The following is a 20,948-nucleotide window of genomic DNA, read 5'->3' as shown; positions in this document are numbered from 1 at the left end:
ATAAAATCAACGATTAGAATTGTTCAATTTGTTAATCTTCATTTGGAGATCAATCTTATAAAAAAAAAGCCATTCGGATTGAAAATCATTTAATAATCAAAGCATATCAAATAAATGAACAGTTAATCATGAATATGTTACTTGTATTTAGACCGTTTTATTCTATACATTTAAACGACTAAATAATTTTTTATTGAAATAGTTTTTGCAATGGTAATCTTCAACCGAAGATTTAAAGATTAAACAATTACGATTATAAAATTTATATAATTAAAATACGTTATTCATAAGATGAAATAGTATAATTCTCATATCCCATCTGATAAATCTATTTGGCAGTAGTAGTCAAAATTACCACGACATCTTGGGTTCAATAGCTTCAATTGGGCCATCAGAGTCCCGACAAAATCATAAACAAAACAACTTGTGTTTCTGAATTTGTCACTGTCCATTACAAAAAGATTCTTTTATATCGATCTCGTCCACACCAAAACATAAACACCAACTAGAAGACCCAAAACATGGACAAAAAAAACCCACAAATGATTCATATGTAAATGGAAAAGAAAGAGAAAGATGCATGGAATGAAGAAACAAATACGTTGATATAGTACTAGTCGACAATTTAATTCTACATCGTAATTAAGTAGACGGATACATGCGATGATGAATAATCTAATTTACATTTACATATTTTATTTTTTCTAACTGTCTAATTCACATATGTACATCTCAAAATAACGACATTCTTAATAAAGGTGATCGAAAATATTTCAAACATAATCAGTAGTTTGATTCATTGTATGTTAGACTTGGGATGCACGCAAGTATTGTATGAGACTTTCTTTCAGTCAAATAAAGTGGACAATGTGTATGAATTTAGCCTTATGTAATGTAAGTAACTACGGATTTGGATCCTCGCCAGATCCCCTTTCTGGAGATCCTAAGGATCAACACACGTAGACCGTTGATTAAAAATCATGAAGTTATATATTTTTTTCTTTTTTTATATTTTTCAGGCAAAACGAGGCTACTTTATTTTAAAAATATAAAAAAGTATTTAATTGAAGCCGCATAATTTTTTATCAACGGCTCACGTGCATTGATCCATAGGATTCCCAATAGAGGATCGGCAAGGATCCAAATCCAGTAACTACAAAAGCTTTGTGACTTTTTCTAGTCCTCTTGTCTCCCTCAACTCGTCCTAATAAATCAACTTATTAATCCATACTTTCCTTGACCAGTCCACATGGCTGACTAGACACCACCACAGAAAAGACAAACCACTTCTGCAAAATTGAAATTTGCAACTAGTTTATCTTTATGGCTTTCGACCCTACACTTGACATTCGGAGAATTCAATTCTCAGATTTGAATTCTAAATCGTTTCACGTCACATGTCTGACCATTTCATAGGTAGGAGCTCCATGTATTTGGTCTCACCCAATCACACGATGACACCTTTCAGTGTGGTGCCCTATACGACTGACGCACACAACTCCTCCTACCATCCCCTCCTTGAAGTGAAATCGAGTTATAAAGGCCTAAGACACATCAAATGTGCAGCTTCGTTTGCCTAAATGTAAATGGTATGGGCTAGTTGTGTTCTTTCACAAGGCTGATTGATGGGTTGTCACTTGAGATTTGATGGTTGGACTTAGTTGAACTCATACTAGTGTCCCTCATCCATACATTTTTGTTCTACTTGGCCCATAAAAATGGCATTGGGTTGTTAACGTTGATGGTCTCAAGAAACAAATAAGCCCAACTACCAAAAGTTTACAAGAATTTGGAATAAAATTCAATTGAAACTTAGATGAAAATCGATAGAAGTGGTCTCTGAGATGACTTTTCACATAACTCATCACTTTGATATCTGAGATTTAAAATCTATAGAAGTGATTCATGAGTTTGTCCACTTTCAATCATTTTGGTCATTCCGTGAAAAATCTCCGTTAAATAAGGACCAAAATGACAAAGATACCCTTAATTTTTTCAAATTATTTTGGAGTATTATTTATTAAATTGAGGGTATTTTTATCATTTTGATCCTTATTTAACATAGATTTTTCACGGAAGGATCAAAACGGTTGACGGTGCATAAACTCATGGACAACTTCTATCGGTTTCAAACCTCAGATACCAAAATGAGGAGTTATGCCAATCTCAGTTATCAATTTTGCTAAAATCCCAAAAGAAATTAACCAACATTAACAATCCGAATCAAGCATATGGGAAGATTATATATGTAGCCCAAATGTAACCTCGCAGTTGTTACAATAACATCAACATTAAGTCACAATAGGAATGCGATCATGGATTTTAAGCGGATTCGACCTTTTAAATTGTCAAATATATTTAGCAGATGAATCTGAATTAGTATAATCATGTAACTAAGATGAATTTGACGCTTACTAGCTCTTAATTTTTATTTATTAGGTACTTAGACGTTCATTAGCCCTTAAACTCAATCAGTAACAATTTTGTTTCATTAATTAATTTTTTTTTGTTGTCAAATGTTTCATTAATTAATTAATGCAATATTATTTGAAACAAACTGAAGCCATTGCTTGTTTTTCTCTTGCTAGAAGTTAGACTTTGGCAAACGAGCCATGATTGTCATGTTGTGTCATACTGATTAAATAAACAAATTGTGTCGTATTAAATTTATTATATTAACGAGTTTTTAACAGGTGATCCAATAACCAGCCAACTCATTACCATGTCGTATCGTTTCGTGTCGGGCTAATGAATCAGCAAGAAATTGTCATGCTTAATGTCTAGACCTGACAAACGGATCGTTTACGTGTCATACTGTTATACTAACAGGTGACCTGATAATGACCTGATTCGTTTGATGGGTTCTTAACGTGTTACCCAATAACGACACCTGACTCATTAACGATTTAACCTGAACTAGAAGTAGGTGGCCATACAAATAACGGATAGCACTTGAAGTAGGTGGCCATACAAATGTTGGTAATTAATTAATACAATACTATTTGAACAAAGACAAATTGAACTAAATAATGTTTTTTTGCAGTACACAATTGAATTCAGTGTTCACAACGACCGTGTACGAGCAATGCACCAGATACTCGCCATATGGAGGAGGCCTTACCGTATTTCATTGTCCAAGTCGTAATCGAACTCCCACCGATTCTTTAATTTCAATTTTTCGGTCAGGATGATATAATCATGCCTATAAAAAATAATTTCCGCATACTTATTCTGTTTTTGAAAAATCATGTTTATTTTTGTGTCTATAATTTACTTAATCTAAAGATAAAAATAAAGTGTTTGGATTTCACTTCCTCCTATAGTTACTGTTTTGATGAATATTGTTTTTGGTAAGGAAAATGACATGATAATTAAGGGCCAAGATTAGCCCAACTTGTCCATGGCAATAAGGCAGCTCTTTCTAATTAATTAGCCATAATACTATCATTAGGCCCCTCGCCAATTGTCATTATCGAATAATACGGTGCAATATATAATTATATTATTCTTAATTATAGGCATCAATTTTCCTACTACAGTAGCATAATAAGCTTGAGTGCTAAAGGTTGTGAAAGCTTAATGAAAATTGCTTGGAGGTGACTTTGACCAATACCAAACAAGACTCGTAAGCAGACATCACTGATTAATAATACTAATCATACTTATTAACAAAAATAGAATAGGAGCAGACACGTTTGGTTGCTGAAAGAGTGATCACTCTATGGTTATCACTGTAAATATGGTTTTATTGAAGATTTTTCTAGCCAGTCGTTCGTATGTGCATAATGGTGAAAAAGTTAAGATTCCATCATAAAATCAATTGGCAATAGGGGAAGTAGTTCACTTACTTATAAGTAGATGCAATGTCACTTCTTTCCCCGACGTGAGATCGCTTTCAACACGTCCCCTCATGTGTTACAAATTTTCAAGTTTAACACCCGGACAACAAGAATTGGGTGATGTGGAGCACATGTAGCCTTTGGACTTCAGACATGAGACAACATGCTTTGATACCATGAAGAAGTTAAGGTTTCACCATAAAATCAATTGCTAATATGAAAAATAGCTTAATTACTTATAGGTACAAGGTTCTGTTTTTTATTCGATGTGGAATTCATACTCTTATCAACTGTTAATAACACATATTCTATGATGAAAGAAAGACAATGTTTCGGAGCATACTTCTATCGTTATCGAAAAGAATGTACTTTATTTACTAAGTGTACGTAGTTTAAGAACGAGTACGTTGCTTTCTTTCACTATAATTTTAGCGAGACAGACATCTCCGCCTCCTCTTTGGCCTGCAAATGTCCTAACGGCCACACGTATATGCATATGCATGATTGAAGTAATAGTATGAGCTTCTTGTTATTGCTACTGTTGTTATACATTTGGAAACATTTCATGAAACCCTATATAGTTTCTGTTGTTGCTAGTGAAAGAGTAGGCGACGGAAGCAGAAGAGGGACAAGGGAATAGGAGACGACGGCAAAAGCACAAACAAAGTTGGTTTCACGTACGTTAACATTGTTAGGTTTTAGGGTTCTTTCTTTTCCTTATTTTTAATTCTTTTTAATTGAATAAAAATTCAGAACATTTCAAATGAAGTGGCGATCCACTTAAGATGTCATCTAAAATGGTAGTATTACTCGTTATATATACAACTTGCTACATTAAACTCTTACAATTATCTTAAAAATGAAAACATATGAGATAAATCTATCTTGTGAAAAATAGCTAACGAATCTTACATGAATATATAAGAAAGTGAACTACTCATTCATTATCAATTGATTTTGAAGTATAACCTTAATTTCGTTCGTGGTATCTGAGAAGAATTACACCGAGGTATGAAGCTCATCAACGGCCACAACTACATGTACACGTTGCATGGGATAACATAATACCCTAATTACCCTTGTGCTGTATACGTGCTACCTAATATTGACTTGGGCCAGAAAGGTCAAATGGTTGTTGTTGGGTGCTCAATTTTTTCAAGTGTGTACAAGGCTTAATCAACACTTATGCTCAATACGACTAATATATAATTATACCCACTAATATTATCTTAAATTTGAAAATGTCTAATCCTTTGGAACTTGAGGCCCGCAGGCTCAGAGAGTGGTTGCATAATTGTGTTGATAACAATCCGTTAACAACTCCTATTACTTTCTGAAAATATATATAAAACGTGCCTAGAAAAAAGCATACATTATTTTATGTGTCACACGTATTCTCTTGAGAGAAAACCAATTTAAAAATACTGAGTCCTCTAACTCTAAACCTCATCATGCTGCCCACCCAAATAGAGAGACAAAATGTGTAGTTAAGATGTCCTTCTCTAATCTCCCTTACTGGTTTTATGGATGCCTCAGCATTTCCCACGGCTCTAGACTTTTGAACTCCTCACCGACAAGAGGTTTACACTATGATGATTTAGTTATTAGCACTTAATGATATTGGTGATCCATTGACAATCCTCTTAAACTTGGTTTAGTTTTTATTTGATTTCTTATGAACGGAAATCATTATATTGAAAATTAGTGAGTAAACTTGGTTGTAACTTATAAGCAAACAATCCGTATACAATGTTGATTGAATTTTCTCATGTGCGTTGTTGGCACCTGTGGGCCACACTAGTACTGTTATGCCTGCCATTTTGCGCTTGAGTTTGAATAATTCGTTAATTAGAATAGTTCAAAATGTAATTATGCTTATAATAGGAAAAAAAACACTAAGGTGAGTTGTTGCCTAAATGATTATGTTAATTGCATTTTTTTGTGATATTGATTAATATTCTATATAATAGGTTCACTTCACCAAACCCTATATCTTATTGGGGCTAGATTCGTGACACTACTATTTTTACACAATTTTTAACATACGGTTTCGTGGGGCCAACTTCGTATTGTATTCCAACGGTCTGAACTGTCTATCTTTTAGAACATCATTCATAGATCACCCTTACCAAAATTAGTGAAGAAAATAAACAAATATGGTTATACAAAGAAACTTTGAACCATTAATCAAACGGTCATATGGTTTCAGATTTGGATAGTTTTTTTATAGACATGATCTTTGAGGGAATACCTAAAAGATAGGCGGTTTGCATCGTTGAAATACATTACGAAGTGGGCCACAAAAATTTGTCAAAAGTTGTGTAAAAAAAATAGTGCCACCGATCCATCCCCTATCTTTTTTAGCGTGAAATTTTTTATCTTTTTGGTTTATGAATCTAAATAAAGGAGTTCAAGTAAACCAATTTCAAAGTTACAATTTATCTCAAAATTATAAGCATATTTTCTTCTTTCAAATGCAGGATAAAAGTCATTTTGATGGGGTCGCTTTCATCTTTGCAATTGCACATGCAGTTGAACTTAGGGCTACTAGTAGTGACACACAAGTAATTATGCAACCTAACCACAATATCCTAATTTCTACAGTCGTAGTTGGTTGTTAGCTTTCAATTGAAGCTGGAATCAAGGGCCGGCGGATTATGGCATTACAAATATAAACAAGAATTATGAAACTCTAGCTCATAACAAATATTATGCCAAAAGAAAAAAGGATTTTGTTTCGAGTACAGTCAACCAAGATGTCCTTTTCATATCTAGTTTTTTTTTTTAATTTGGAGAATCTCATAGACTTAGAGAGAGAGAGAACAAAATCGTGGGGGTGCAACAAGTCATAGAAAATTGCACCTCAACCTCCTTCAATTGCTATACAAAATGGCAACCAAGTAAGTCTTTTGCTTCACAATTCACTCAACCTCTCATCACAAGTAACACTACTAGATCTTCTCCGTCTTGTGTGCGAAATGCCATTTCGCATTTCGAGTACATAGAGTGTAGCATTACATTGATCGAAAAGCGAAAATGGCGGTGATGTATGATTCGATACTAGCCCGAAGCTTTAGTAAGCACGAGCAGAAGAAATTGAGATATGGAGCATTCGTTTGCTGCTTGCTCATAGCACTGTGCTTCTGCACTCTGCTGAAACCTAATTTGAATCCTCTACCAGCTTGTATGTACATTCATGCATTTTTTATATATTTTCAGCATTATTTCTATGTTAACTTTATTTTTAGGTGACATATATTAGTTTGTAATTTAATTTTCTGGATCATGTCACAGTGAAGTTGGAGAGATCAGTTGGTGTCAAACAAAAGATATTGGCACTCTGGGAAACAAACAGCACTCAGCAAGTGATAAAAAATGTGCTAGAATTTCCGGAGATAAAAACCGAGGAGTTTGAAAATTTGAGTGATCAAGTGTTAGCAGATTCTGCTGATTTGCAGCAAAATGCAAGCATTCTCACTAGTCCCATTGAAAGCAGCATGTCGGTAGGTGAGGAGACTAAGAGTAAGCACCCTTCCTCCAATACAGCTGGTACAAACATAAAGAAACCATTAACTAACGCGAACATTTTTGCAGTTGTGGAAGTTGTAGAGGAGAATTTGGAGCCACTTTGCAAAACTGAGGAACCAAGAACCGAATACTGTGAGATCATTAACAGGGATGTTCGCGTAGATGCAAACTCTTCCTCAGTTTTTGTTGCTTCATCTTCTCAAATTTGGAACAGGTCCTGGACTATAAGACCTTATGCTCGAAAAGAGGACAAAACTGCGTTGGGCAGTACTCGAGCATGGTCAGTGAAACCAGTACAAACTGGTGCTCAGCTCAATATCCCTCAGTGTACTCGAGATCATAGCGTTCCAGCCATCTTGTTTTCTACTGGAGGATACGTAGGAAACCATTTCCATGAGTTCACTGATGTGGTGATTCCACTGTTTATTACTTCTCGAAAATATGATGGAGAAGTTCAATTTCTTGTTTCAGATATGAAACCATGGTGGATTGCAAAGTACCAAGCAATACTAAAAGGACTGTCCAAGTACGAGATTATCGACATTGACAAAGAAGATGCAGTACATTGCTTCCCAAGCGTAACCGTTGGCCTTAAACGACACGAAAAGGAGCTGAGCATTGATCCTTCAAAGCATTCATATTCCATGAAAGACTTCAGAGAGTTTCTAAGAAACCGTTACTCGTTGAAAAGAGCCAGTGCAATCAGAATCAGAGAAAATCGTCAGCGAAAAAGGCCCCGGCTTCTGATCATCCCAAGAAAGAGAACAAGGTCTTTCACGAACACAGGGGAAATTACGAAAATGGCTAGACGCTTGGGGTTCAAGGTAATCGTCGCAGAAGCTGACATGAACTTGTCTAAATTTGCAGAAGTAGTCAACTCTTGTGATGTGTTAGTGGGAGTTCATGGAGCTGGCCTCACAAACCTTGTCTTCCTTCCAGAAAATGCAATTTTGATTCAAATACTTCCAGTCGGACGGTTCCAATGGCTCGCAACCAACTACTTCGGCAAGCCTTCGGAGGGTATGAATCTCAAGTATTTAGAGTACGAAATAAGCAACGAGGAGAGCACGTTGACACAGCAGTACCCGCTTGATCACCCGGTTTTCACCGATCCTTCATCGATCGGAAAACAGGGTTGGCTAGCGTTCTATTCACTCTATCTGCAAAAACAAAACGTACATCTTAATGTCCAAAGATTTAGACCTACATTGTTAAAAGCTCTTGAGCTTCTGCATCAGTAGAGAGACGTCATTGTTTGATTTCTGGAGGAAACAAGGTCCTCTTGAATATTTATTTCGTTTTGTTTTCGTTTCGTGTACTTTTCGTAGCAAAGAATTCGATGTCATTGATTCATAATCCGCTCTTGTAATTATTTGTTCAGAAATATTGGAAATTAGGGAAAGATTTGCGAAGCTTTTGTAAGCGTCGGTGAACATTTGTTAGAGTTCCTTAGTCCTTATAATCTCTTTTTTCTTCATTTTATTTTGTTTTATTTCAAATTTATTATCTTTAGTCAGTCTTCTAATCTGAAGCAGGACATAGATAGCATAGTTATTATTTAAGGAAAACTAATGAAAATGGCTTGAAAACTTTTAGTTTTAACGAAAAAGACAAAATAAAGGGTAAAGTGAATAGTACTATATTTGACTTTTTAGTATAAAAATGTGGTTTTTCGTTAAAATGAACAGTACCACGGGTTTTTCATTAAAACTTCTTCAGTCAGTCTTCCAATCTGAAGCACGACATAGATAGCATGATTATTATTTAGGAAAACTAATGAAAATGGTTTGAAAACTTTGAGTTTTAACGAAAATGACAAAATAAAAGGTAAAATGAATAGTATTAGGTTTGACTTTTTAATGTAAAAATGTATTTTTTCGTTAAAGTGAATAGTACCGCGAGCTTTTTGTTAAAACTCCCTTATTATTTATCCTCCTTTTGCTTAAGCAACAAAAATTGTGAAATAACTCATTGTTTTAATCAGTTTTGTGGACTACTACAAACGTCATCATAAGACCCATTTTTGTATAAATTTTGTTGCATCATAATTTTAAAAAAAAAATTAGAGGACCGTTTCAATTGAACGCCGAACTAGTATTTTTATTGATTATATTTTGTTTTAAAGTTAAAAAAATGAAATAAAATCCTTTCTAACACAATAAAATGGGCAGCCAGCTTTCAATGTGTAATATTTTTCTTACCGTGGGAGCAAACTAATAGTTTTTTAATCGATTTTAAGAATTTTTTACAAAATCTGTTTTTATGGAACTTTCACCCCACCATATATATCACGGAACTCCATATTTTAGCCATGCTTGTGTTTTTTATTGGGTTTTTATTTATTTATTTATTTTTTTGTTTGTTTGTGTGTTTAAGCTTAAAAATTCAAGAAAACTAGTATTGTTAATCAACAAATGGTAAGAACTTAAAAATCACATTTTCCATTAAAACTCGAAGCAATAACTCATTGTTTTAATCAGTTTTGCAAATTTATACAGAGTAAAAGTGATCATTAAACCTATTTTTGTAGAACATTTGCCGCACCTCAAGCCTCTTAAAAATGGTGAAGGACATTTCAAAGACGTTTTGATCGACAGAACTCAGTTCTGGATATGTTCTTGGGCCGCTAGTATTTTCCATATGCAGAAAACTGAGAAGATTGCAAACCAGCCACAAGAAAAACAGATGCAAACTACACCGATTTTTTTTCTTTCTTTTTTTGAAAAGAGTACGATATTCATTAAGATAAGAAGACTTACGTATAAAAAGAGAGAATATGGTGCATAAATGGGTCTCGATAAAAACCTTACCGGGGCTACACTAATTGTATCACTCTTTTCGTTCACTTGAGATTTTAACTTGCCCAAGCCCAAGTCGAGTTTTTCATACAAGGGGGGATGGTGGGGATCCTGCAAGATTTTTCATTTAATTACTACGAGTATCTCGAGATTTTTTAAGTTGATTCGTTGTTTCCGGTTGAGATATGAGCGTTCAATGACTGCTACGTTAGGATGCCTTCCATATTTACTGTGTCTCGATTCGTTTCTGTTATATAAGGGATTTTAGATATGCTGTTATCTGAATTTACTTATCTCCCTTTTTAGTTTGGATTAGTTAGCTTTCATGAACATGCCTATAAAATCAGGTTTTCGACAGAACTGCTTGTATTTGAATTGACCATAACGTTGTAATTTAGCGTCCCTCTTCGTATTTGAGCTTCGATCTCCTCCTACATCAGATTATCTTTTTCATCAAAGTTTAAGGCATGCTTATGCAAATGGGATTTTAGCATTTTCAATAGAGTGTATAATTATATCAAAGTTGAGCGAAAAATGAAGCCCGATTCGATACTTGCCAGAAACGTTTTTCGCCTTCAGCAGAAGAGGTTCCGATATGGAGCATTTGCGACACTCTTACTTATAGCAGTATATTTTAGTGCAGTTCTCAAACCTAGTTTGAATCTATCAGCTTGTATGTAGATTATGTAGATTAGCCTACTCTTTCTACCTTGCGTTGCAAGAAAGTTGGAATGAGAACGCACTAACATGATATGTTTGGTGTGTAACTCTCGTTTACTCGCAGTGAAATTGCAGATGTCAGTGGGTCTTGGTTGGGACGTGCTGCAAGTCCAACAAACAAACAGCTCTCAGCAAGTAATCGAAAGTGAGCAGCTTAATCAGAAGATAAGAGCGGAGGAATTGAAAAATGCAAGTCTTCAAGGAGAGGATTCTGGTGTACAGAAAAGTGCAAGCAATCCCACTATTCTCATTGCTCGAAATGGTTCAGAATCAGAGACAAACAGTAAGAACATAACATGATTATTTTGTACTAACTGCCGAAGGGATTGAAGTTAATTAGGTTGATGATCCAAGAAAATTCACCTTAGACAATTTAAATTCATCTTGCAGTTTCAGAAGTGACGAAGAATTTGGAGCCAATTTGTGATGTTTTGCAGCCAAGAACTGATGTTTGTGAGATCAGCATGGATGTTCATGTTGATGGTAATTTGTCTTCGGTTTTCGTTGTTTCATCTCAAGCGGACATGCTGGCAGGGAATAGCTCCTGGACGATAAGGCCGTATGCTCGAAAAGAAGATAAACAGGCGCTGAATCATGTTCGAGAGTGGTCAGTGAAACGAGTGTCTGATGCTCAGCAGGAAATCCTTCAATGCACCAGAAATCATAGTGTTCCAGCCGTCTTATTTTCAACCGGAGGATATACAGGAAACCATTTCCATGAATTCACAGACATGGTCATTCCGCTGTATATTACTTCTCGAAAATATGATGGGGAAGTTCAGTTTCTGATTACGGATAAAAGAAGCAGGTGGATCGAAAAGTACCAATCAATACTAAAAGGGCTGTCCAAGTATGAGATTATTGACATTGACAAGGAAGATGCAGTGCATTGCTTCCCAAGCGTAACGGTTGGACTTAAAAGACATCCAAAGGATCTGAGCATTGATCCTTCGAAACATTCATATTCGATTACTGACTTCCGAGCATTCTTAAGAAAAACTTACTCACTAAAGAAGGCCAATGCAATCAGAATCAGAGGTGGTGGCCGGCATAAAATGCCCCGGCTTCTCATCATATCGAGAAGGAGCACAAGGTGTTTCATGAATCCGAGACAAATTACTAAGATGGCTAGAAGCTTGGGATACAAGGTAACTGTTATGGAGGCTGACAGGAACATGTCAAGAACTGCAGAAGTTGTGAACTCTTGTGATGTGTTAATGGGGGTTCACGGAGCTGCCCTCACAAACATTCTGTTCCTCCCTGAAAATGCAGTTCTTATCCAAATACTTCCGCTCGGAGGGTTCGAATGGCTTGCAACAAACTACTTCGGAGAGCCATCGAGGGATATGAAGATCAAGTATTTGGAATACAAGATCAGCAGAAGCGAGAGCACGCTGAAAATCGACCCGAATAAGAATCGAATACGAGGATGGCAAGCATTCAAGTCAACTTTTCTGAATGCACAAAATGTAACCCTTAACGTCAAAAGGATTAGAACCACTTTGAAAAAAGCCCTTGGACTTCTGCATCAGATTCAGTAAGCCCTTGTTTAGTTTCGAGAGGCAGCAGAGGCCTCTGCATACTATTACAATTATTTCCTTGCTTCTTTTCCGTACTCTATTTGTGAAAATCGATCATAGTATTCAATGCCGTTTAGTTAAAAAATCGCTTTTTTTTAATTTATTTTTTTATTGCTTCTGACAAAGCGATATTCTAAAGGAAGTTTTAACGAAAAGCCCACAGTACTGTTTATTTTAACGAAAAACCATATTTTTACACTAAAAACTCAAACCTAATACTATTCACTTTACCCTTTATTTTGCCATTTTCGTTAAAACTCAAAGTTTTCAAGCCATTTTCATTAATAAGCAGGAAGGGTGAAACTTGACGGGGGATCCGAACTTGAATGTCTCGGCCCACCGGCCTAACAATTGCCATTGCTAGTAAAGAGTTTATGGTGGTGATCAACCAAACACAACCTATCATGTTTCGCACAACATCTAGAATCCGAAATGTAAATTTCTATATCATTTATAACACCGCAAGGACAGTGTTCAACGAGTTCGATGGTATTACCAGCCACAGGGAGGCCAAACCTGACCAGCCAAGCTACAAGTTCTAGCGCAGGCACGAGGCAAACTCCGCCATGCTGTGTGTCTAAAATTAAAACAATAAGCTGTTGCTTTACCGATGCAACTCTAAGACTGCGCTCTACCGACATGAATATATACAGGATGCAGCTCCTTGACCCAGCAGTAGCCACGGGTCAGTGTGATCCATTAGCTGATGTAAAAAGAAGTGTAGAATAATCTGCTACTTCGACAGAACAAGGTACATTCTTCATACCCCATGAAGAGTGTGCCTCATCACCCGTTTCCAAAAATATGGGCGCATCTGCCGATAAAGAATGTTCTATATCACCCCCTTTCCAAATATGGATCTTCAAACGCCGTAACTGATCACAGATTCTACAGAATGTAGCTTCTATTCTGAAGGTAGATCAACGGCCTGGAAGATTGATGTTCAATATTTATTCATCCTAACCTTTCAAGTTGGACTAGCCTCGGGCAGCTCTTTGCCGCTGATTGTGCTTTTGATTGTATGCTTCCCTCCATTTATGACGAGCAACCCTTAACCCCACTTGGCACTATCAAATGAGGTCCTTTTCTGGCTTGTCTTTCTACTTTTCTTAAGAAGCATCGACATATGGTCAATATCTGTGGACGAAGAATGGTTTTCTCCCTTCAACCAGAGTACAGCTTCTGCAGCTGCATCTTTCTCTGCTTCTTTCTTACTATTGCAAGGCTTCCCTACAAAGTTCAACCCATTGAAGATCACTGTGGAACGGAACTGGTTGTTTTTCAATGGTTTTGTTTTGTAGGTGGGTATATCATGCCCGGCCCTGGTGAGCAATGTTTGCAGGTGATTTTTGTAATTATTGTTCTCCGCAACTTTCTTCGTGGTGCCTTTTAAGTTTGGTAACTTCTCTTGTGTTGCCTTCATTGAGGGCACTGGCACCTTGCGACCAAATACAAATCTACCCTCACATTGATCCTCTGAGACCAGTAATCTTAGAGCCGATAGGAGGTTTGTATGTGATTGCATATCCAATTTGGGATTCAGGAGCTGCTTGCAAAGAATGCATCCCCATGTTAGCATTTTAGCAACAAACTGAGTGATTGTTCGTGTGTACATGCGAGAAAGTGAGAGAGAGACAAGGGGAGAGACAGAGAGAGAGTAGGTCTAGATTCAAGTGATAAATTTAAGAGCCGTGACAAATACAAACCTTATTATGAATCAGTTCATCAAGCTCCTTCTTTAAGCAAAGATATGTATCTGCTAATGTGGGATTCATGAAAAACTCCAAGTATCCTCCCAACATCTTCAAGTGCCCATTCTACCAAAAGCAAGCAGGAGTATTTACTACTTTTTCGTCAAGAACACACAAAAAGTTACCAATCATATTCATATCCAAGATCAATAAACTTACCAGGCCACCCATGGAAATGTTGCCCCCGAACAAAAGGAGCACAGAATCAGATATACCAGTTGAATCCCGGAGAAAAACCGAATTCACTTTCACCTTTTCGTTGAAGACTAGCCATGGATATGGAATTTTGGGTATGCTTCCGTTGACAGAACTCTAATAGATCGATCATAAACAATAGAACAGAAAATGGGTCATCATACGCAATTAGAACAGGAAACTTTAAGCAATACAACAAGGAAACATGAATTCAACCAAAATAAGAAACTAACCGAGTATAGCATCACTTGTCCATCTTCCTGTGTTTTAAGCATAATCGACTTCTCTTTGTTCTGTAGAACGTGTCACAACAAATACAATAGATGAGAAAAGACAAGCCATCCACAAGCAAAACAGATGCAAACAAAATCAGAGGCCAGTCATTCAGAAATTCAACTTAATCTGAAGAATCATGACCCCTTTATCACAGTTTTTTGTAAACTTAACATATCTATTGGAGTATCGAGTCGATTCAACTAAATGTGAAGATTACAACACCCTCTATCACTCTGTTTTACTCACTTGAGCATATCAATCTTTTATTTGCATATTGTACACAGTGTAAAAGAGGCTATTCCCACAAACATAACAGTTTCTTTTCATGTGATAAAAGAAAATTAGAACATGAAAAATATACAAACATTATAAGAAATGCATAAGAACTTACCACGACAGAGCATATTCCAGGAAATAATCCAGCACAGATGACCGCTCGGACAAGATGCTCATCATGGCTCCATGTATTGCAGCTTTCTGTATTATGGTCAGCCAGACCTGCATCCTTGAGCAAAAAGAAGAACTGCTTCCGAAGAGAGTCAATGGCTTTCAGAGTTTGTACAGAAAGAAAGTTTCTCCAGCAGTACTCATAGCCAGATTGTGTTCTTTCAGCACTTCTCCAACCATCATAAGCTCGGACAAGAGCAAGATGATCACTGTTATCATGAGCAGAGAACTGTGCTTTTGCGGACTCTGCAAGCTACACAAGTTGAAAATGACATGGTTACTACTACTGAACCTATGCTTGTCAGTTTCCCAGGAAAAAAAAAAAAAACAGGAAGAGAACTGTGCTTAGGGAAAAAGACTAAATAACTGATCGCTGTCAACTTCTTCGCATATCGAAAAGTATAAAAGTCGACTTACTCAACTACAAGTATTAAGTCGGGGAAAATATCAGTTTCTAATGACAAAGGAATATGATGGCGTGCAGGGGACGGGAGACACCATTATAATATGCAACAGAAAAGTGTAACAGAAACACTATATCATACTTACATCCTTCCTGTCATGCGGCATAAGGAATGGGTCTCTCATACTAAGGCCTGCGACAACAGTCATTACTGGATCCAAACAGTTGAAAATAGACCCCAATATGAGCATTTTTCCAAGTTTAGGCTCAACGGGAAGCACTGACAGGTGACGTCCTGCATAGCATAAAATCACCAGTTAATCTTTCTGACTTGCAAACAAATCAACACACAACTTAAAACAGCTTTGATAATCATTCATCACCTAACACTGTCAGATCCTCATAATCATCTAAAGCCCCAATGATCTTTAAATACTCAACAGCATTTTGAACCTACAAAACAAAACAAAACAAAATTGTGAGGACTGATACGAAGATATGCATAGATCACACTGTTAAGAATAATTATACCTTAGTTCACACATTTTTTTGCCAAATATCTTACTTCACATGTTAAATTTAGAGATCGTTGCATTACAAGACTATCACCTCCCATGCAAGTATTATAAAGAATAATCGGAGTACTCGCATAGAAATTTACCGACAGAGGTTCCGGCGGCTGCAAGGCCTTAGATAGGAACTCTGAAATACTTCCAAGTTGTAGACTTTTGATTTGTAAACATAATGATTGCAATGGAGTCCTCAAAAGTTCAGGCAACTGATAATCAGCAAAGGCATCATATACACATCTGGGGTAGAGATGGTAACACTCGCCAGGTTGAACACGACCAGCTCTGCCTCTTCTCTGCAGATTAAAGGCATCAAATTAATATTGTAAACGAATGTATTAAATCTCCGTGTAAGAGGGCAACTTGAGTAAAAATTTGAGTACCACAAAACAAAAATAATTGCACAGTTTAATTAAGAAGCATTACAGTCGGTACAAACTCATGCATTGCAACATATCAGAATATCCAACCATGAACTAGAGAAATAATCAAATTGATACAGAAACTGTCAGACTGTCTTACTTGCCGAGAAGCAGCCTTTGAAATCCAGGAAGGAAGCAAACAGGGAGTGTTATTTAGTGCATCATATGATGTCTCTTTCGCCTTTCCACAATCAACAACAAAAACTACATCATTGATAGTGATACTAGTCTCAGCCATGTTTGTAGCTAGAACTATTTTCCGAACACCATCTTCTGGCTTATCAAATATCAATTTCTGTTTACAAAAAACAACAAAAAATTAATTAATAAAATATAAAGCCAGTCCTTGAACTACAAGAAGAAGAATAACAACCCAAAAATAATAGAGTTCCATTTAAATTTTCTGAATGATAGCATCAAAAGATTCATTGAACAAATATGAAGCTGTAAGGAATTATTGGTTTACTCCTCAGTACAAGAATCCTCAGAGAATCGAGAAAGTCAAAACGCTCTTTCTCTAGTGTTTTTCCATCACCAGACCATAGTAATATCTGTATGCAACAAAAATTACATAAAAAAGAACAGTGACATCACCTGCTCAGAGCTAGGCATGGAACCATGACATGCCAGCAGTAGGACCCTGCTAGGATCTCCTAATAGGGGATGAGCTTGGAGTTGATCCTTCAAGGAGTTTATGTCATCCCAACCCGTCATAAAAACTAAAATTGCGCCAGGCCGTTCTTTCCTGACTATGTGTAAAAGAAGACTCTCAATGAGGTTAAAACCAATAGAGTCAGGATTCCAACAGGACAGAGACTCCTGAGTCCTTGGACTATACTCCCTAAAGTCGGCAGCTTCAAGTACATCCTGTTCAAAAGGGCCAAAAAGAATTAAATACAACCAAGGGATTGAGATGAAACTAAATAAGACACAAATTTTCTATACCTCTACGGCAGAAGCAATTTGGCTCTTCCTCTTTTTTAAACCTTGAGCTTGTTTCTGCATTTTCCACGACTTTTCATGACCATAATCATCAATCTGATTATATTGATTTAACCGATACCCAGTCATTTCTAGAATGTTCTCCAGAAAATGTGTTCGGACTGGGTAAGTAAACCCCTGTAAATAGAGCAATGCCCAACACCCAAATCAAATATGAGTTCAGTATACCTTATGCTGAGAAAATGACATCTCTACCAATGGATAAAGAAATAAGATAAAAACGTAATCGTGAACAAATGTAGCTGAATCAAAAGTGGATTTACAGAAGGAATCGGGAAATACTTTGTAATTGCAAGACAAATGGCCCCCGGAATCACCTAAGATCATGCTATATTGACATAAATGCACAATAAAGAGCATAGATTGCTAGATGACATTTTGGGTACATGGAACAGATAACTAAAAGAAACAAAAGTTAATTAAAAAGCCATAAAAAATAAGACCTAGTTCCCTGAACTTACGGGAATATGGATCGTTGGAGCACGACCAAAGTAGGAGGAGAAAAGCTCAGCATTTAGGGTGGCACTCATCAAAATCAACCTCAACTCTGGCCGGCGAGGGAGAAGTTCTTTCAGAACAATAAGTAGAAAATCTGAAATAAATGCAAGGCTATGCTTAACACCACATTAGAATACCAATCAGCAAATTTACTTTCCAAAATTGAAAATTACCTTCATTCATTCCCCGTTCATGAATCTCGTCAACAATGACGTGTGTAACACCTCTCAACTTTCTGTCAACAAGTAATCTCCTTAATAATATGCCTGTGGTGCAAAAAAGAAGCCGGGTGTCCCGCCCTTTCATCCATTCAAGCCTAACTTTGTAACCAACCTATTACCATAGGGAGAGATTTAAGTTCAAATCAGCTAGAAACAAAGATAAATGATTAACAACCAAGTGAAATAAAACAAGGGAGGAAATAAATTAAGCCTAACATTTTGAAGATAAATCTACGTCACCAAAAAAGTAACTTACAGATTCCCCCAGACTCTCCCCTCGTTCCGCAGCTACTCTTTCAGAAACAGCCATGGCAGATATCCGTCTAGGCTGGGTACAAATAATACTGCAGGAAGCTCCGCGATCAGCTTCAATCTCAGATTCTAAAATGTACTGAGGAAGTTGTGTAGTTTTACCACAACCTGTTTCGCCGGAGACAACTACGACCTGCTCAACATAAATTTGAAGAAAAAAAAACTTAACTATGCTGGCGAGCAAAAGCAATCGTCCGTAACCAATTATAGAAATAATAAATTATAACTCACCTGATTTTCTGATACAGCTTTTAACAGTGCATCTTTCTCCTTATATGCAGGCAGACTTTTACGAAGCTCAAGCATCTTTTGACCTTCTGGCGATTCCTGTATAGGACTTGACATGTCAATATGAATGTTTTTATAAGTCTACAAATCTACTATAAAGCTACATGAAGATGAACAAAAGCTGCATCACAAAGTCAAACTGTAAAAAGACACAGAAGAACAAAAATAGACACAATGCATTGTTTCCTACATCAATTAATAATAACTAACAAAAAGAAAAAAGGATCAACTTCCAGCCTGAATAAAGGTTACAAAAAGAAAGGAAAAATAACCTGCCAATGTCGTTGCCTATTATGCAGTTGCAAGCTTTTCCGCTGAAGAATTTTCTCCATGGCATCTGTATTCTGTATCAAGGGCTCCTGCTGCTCATAATGACCTCCATCATTAGTAATGCTTCTATTACTGTTTGATCTTGACAAGGAAAAGTCTGACAAATTTCCTTGGCTCATTGGCTTTTGAGATAGGTAGGCTTTGAGATGAGCATCTACTTCTCTATGAAGTCCAAAAGGTAAGACAACCTATACACGGTTCAAAAAGTTTAGAGCAATACATTGGATCAAAAACCTTGTAACTTCAAATAACATGTACACCAAGATTAATTAACTAATTCAGGCCCCACATCATACACTACAGAGCAATTGTTTCACAATTTTCAAAGGAAAGAAGGTCATCCATTTCTTTCCATGCATGATTTAAACTAAGTTGAGCATAAACATATAAGAAAGTACCTCTCTTTGTGGCCGCTTATCATCAAGATCAGGTCTGTAATTGGGCTGAGGAACTTTGCTAAATACTACAACTCTAGAATATTGACGGCTGCTTGAGAAAATCAAGGATCAGAACAACATACAAAAATGGGCACAGAATAACTGTACATTTGCGAAACTGACATACCTATACAAACCCATCCTGCTTGCCAGTGCTGAAAGATGATCAAAATCGCGTCTATCCTTTTTTTCCCTGGACACCAATTCTTGCTCGTCTTTGTTGCGAAGAAGCATGGTTAACTTCCATCTCCATTCATCAATGTTATCAAGGGTCGAACCACCCTAAGCATATATTAACAAGTAAAAGTCACAACCTTTACATTTAAGCAGAATGATAAGAAAATAACAGGTTTCAGCTCTGCTTAAAAAAAGTGCTACTTCATCGGTTGTTATTTCAAAGTCCGAAAAAGTTTGATGCTTCAAAACCATGTACTGATATCTAAGCTCTACGGTCTAGCCTACGTGCTTGTTTGGACAGCATCATGGGAATTCAAATCCACTTTCATTGGCAGCTACATTGCATTTCGACTTCAGAAATCGATAAACTATGAGTTAAAAATGAAATCTTCATTTCCTAGAGCAATTAAAAGCAACTCAACCAAGGTTCCCAATTCAAGTAATCAACATTTTTAACAAAACGGGCAGAGCAGAACTAACCTTTTGGCGCTGAGACGACCCCAATTCGGCATCGGACTCCTCACTCGCGGAGGCGTCCTGGTACGCAAACCGCCCATAGCTTAAATTCTGCTGGTAAAACGGCACCGCCGAACTCCTCAGCTGCTGCCTCTGCTTCCAATCCAGCTCCGCCGCCCGAGACGATGCCTGGCACGTGACGTCCCCCGCGTACCGGGGCAGATAATAGCACGCATTCCAATTCCGGGCCGGAGCAAGGCAGAGCGAGTGGTGGTACCGGCTGTTCATCATGGAGCATCGCAGTAGCAGCGACGGCCTTATCAAAGCTACGTGGTGGCGGTGGCGGTGGTGGTGGTGGGTTCCGCGTAGAGAGACGAGAACGGGGGTGGTGGAAGTGGTGGAGTGTTTGAGGGACATGGTGGTGGTTCGGAATATATAGCACTGGAAGAGGGCGGAGTACGGCATGGTTGAGGGTTGGGGTATGTGAGAGATGCGGTTATGGTGGTTGTGGGGTTTTGTCAGTTGGAGCAGCTAGGGAGGGGAGGGCGCCATTTTTGCAGGGATTAGGGTTTTTGACTGGTGACGATGTGGGCGGGGGTTTGTGTTGGTTGGAGAGAAGCGGCGCTCATGACTCTGGAGCTGGACTCTGTTTTTTCTTTTGTCTATTAAAAGAATAAATAACTAAATAAATAATATTAC

At 37.1% G+C, this 20,948-nt stretch overlaps 3 protein-coding genes across 4 annotated transcripts; 2 read left to right on the top strand and 1 right to left on the bottom strand.

Moving 5' to 3' along the window:
* Positions 1-6,660: 6,660 nt before the first annotated feature.
* On the top strand, positions 6,661-8,782 carry LOC103438042 (beta-1,2-xylosyltransferase XYXT1-like). Of its 2 annotated transcripts, none has more exons than XM_008376577.4 (3): positions 6,661-7,023; positions 7,134-7,346; positions 7,434-8,782. In XM_008376577.4, the coding sequence occupies exons 1-3, from the start codon at positions 6,876-6,878 to the stop codon at positions 8,606-8,608; spliced, it is 1,536 nt and encodes a 511-aa protein (XP_008374799.1). In that variant the 5' UTR covers positions 6,661-6,875; the 3' UTR covers positions 8,609-8,782. The 2 variants fall into 2 exon arrangements, with proteins under 2 accessions (XP_008374799.1, XP_008374798.1); XM_008376576.4 differs by having other exon boundaries at positions 6,663-7,023; positions 7,134-7,361.
* A 1,917-nt stretch (positions 8,783-10,699) lies between these two features.
* On the top strand, positions 10,700-12,426 carry LOC103438234 (beta-1,2-xylosyltransferase XYXT1-like). The gene is made up of 3 exons (XM_008376759.1): positions 10,700-10,838; positions 10,950-11,168; positions 11,276-12,426. The coding sequence occupies exons 1-3, from the start codon at positions 10,700-10,702 to the stop codon at positions 12,424-12,426; spliced, it is 1,509 nt and encodes a 502-aa protein (XP_008374981.1).
* Positions 12,427-12,886: 460 nt separating this feature from the next.
* Positions 12,887-20,912, bottom strand: LOC103438041 (DExH-box ATP-dependent RNA helicase DExH3). Its single transcript, XM_008376575.4, has 19 exons — positions 20,274-20,912; positions 19,744-19,898; positions 19,578-19,665; positions 19,122-19,367; positions 18,793-18,888; positions 18,506-18,694; positions 18,202-18,361; positions 17,992-18,122; positions 17,474-17,647; positions 17,123-17,395; positions 16,629-16,823; positions 16,199-16,402; positions 15,921-15,990; positions 15,684-15,832; positions 15,079-15,387; positions 14,645-14,704; positions 14,376-14,528; positions 14,172-14,282; positions 12,887-14,011 (listed from the first exon to the last, which is right to left on the bottom strand). Exons 1-19 carry the CDS (start codon positions 20,712-20,714, stop codon positions 13,517-13,519), a joined length of 3,699 nt encoding a protein of 1,232 aa, XP_008374797.2. The 5' UTR covers positions 20,715-20,912; the 3' UTR covers positions 12,887-13,516.
* Between the last annotated feature and the right edge of the window lie 36 nt (positions 20,913-20,948).

The sequence above is a fragment of the Malus domestica genome, chromosome 06 (assembly GCF_042453785.1).
Source record: "Malus domestica chromosome 06, GDT2T_hap1".
Taxonomy (NCBI): Eukaryota; Viridiplantae; Streptophyta; class Magnoliopsida; order Rosales; family Rosaceae; genus Malus; species Malus domestica.
Note: the sequence above shows the minus strand (reverse complement) of the source record. Positions and strands in the feature narration are given on the sequence as shown.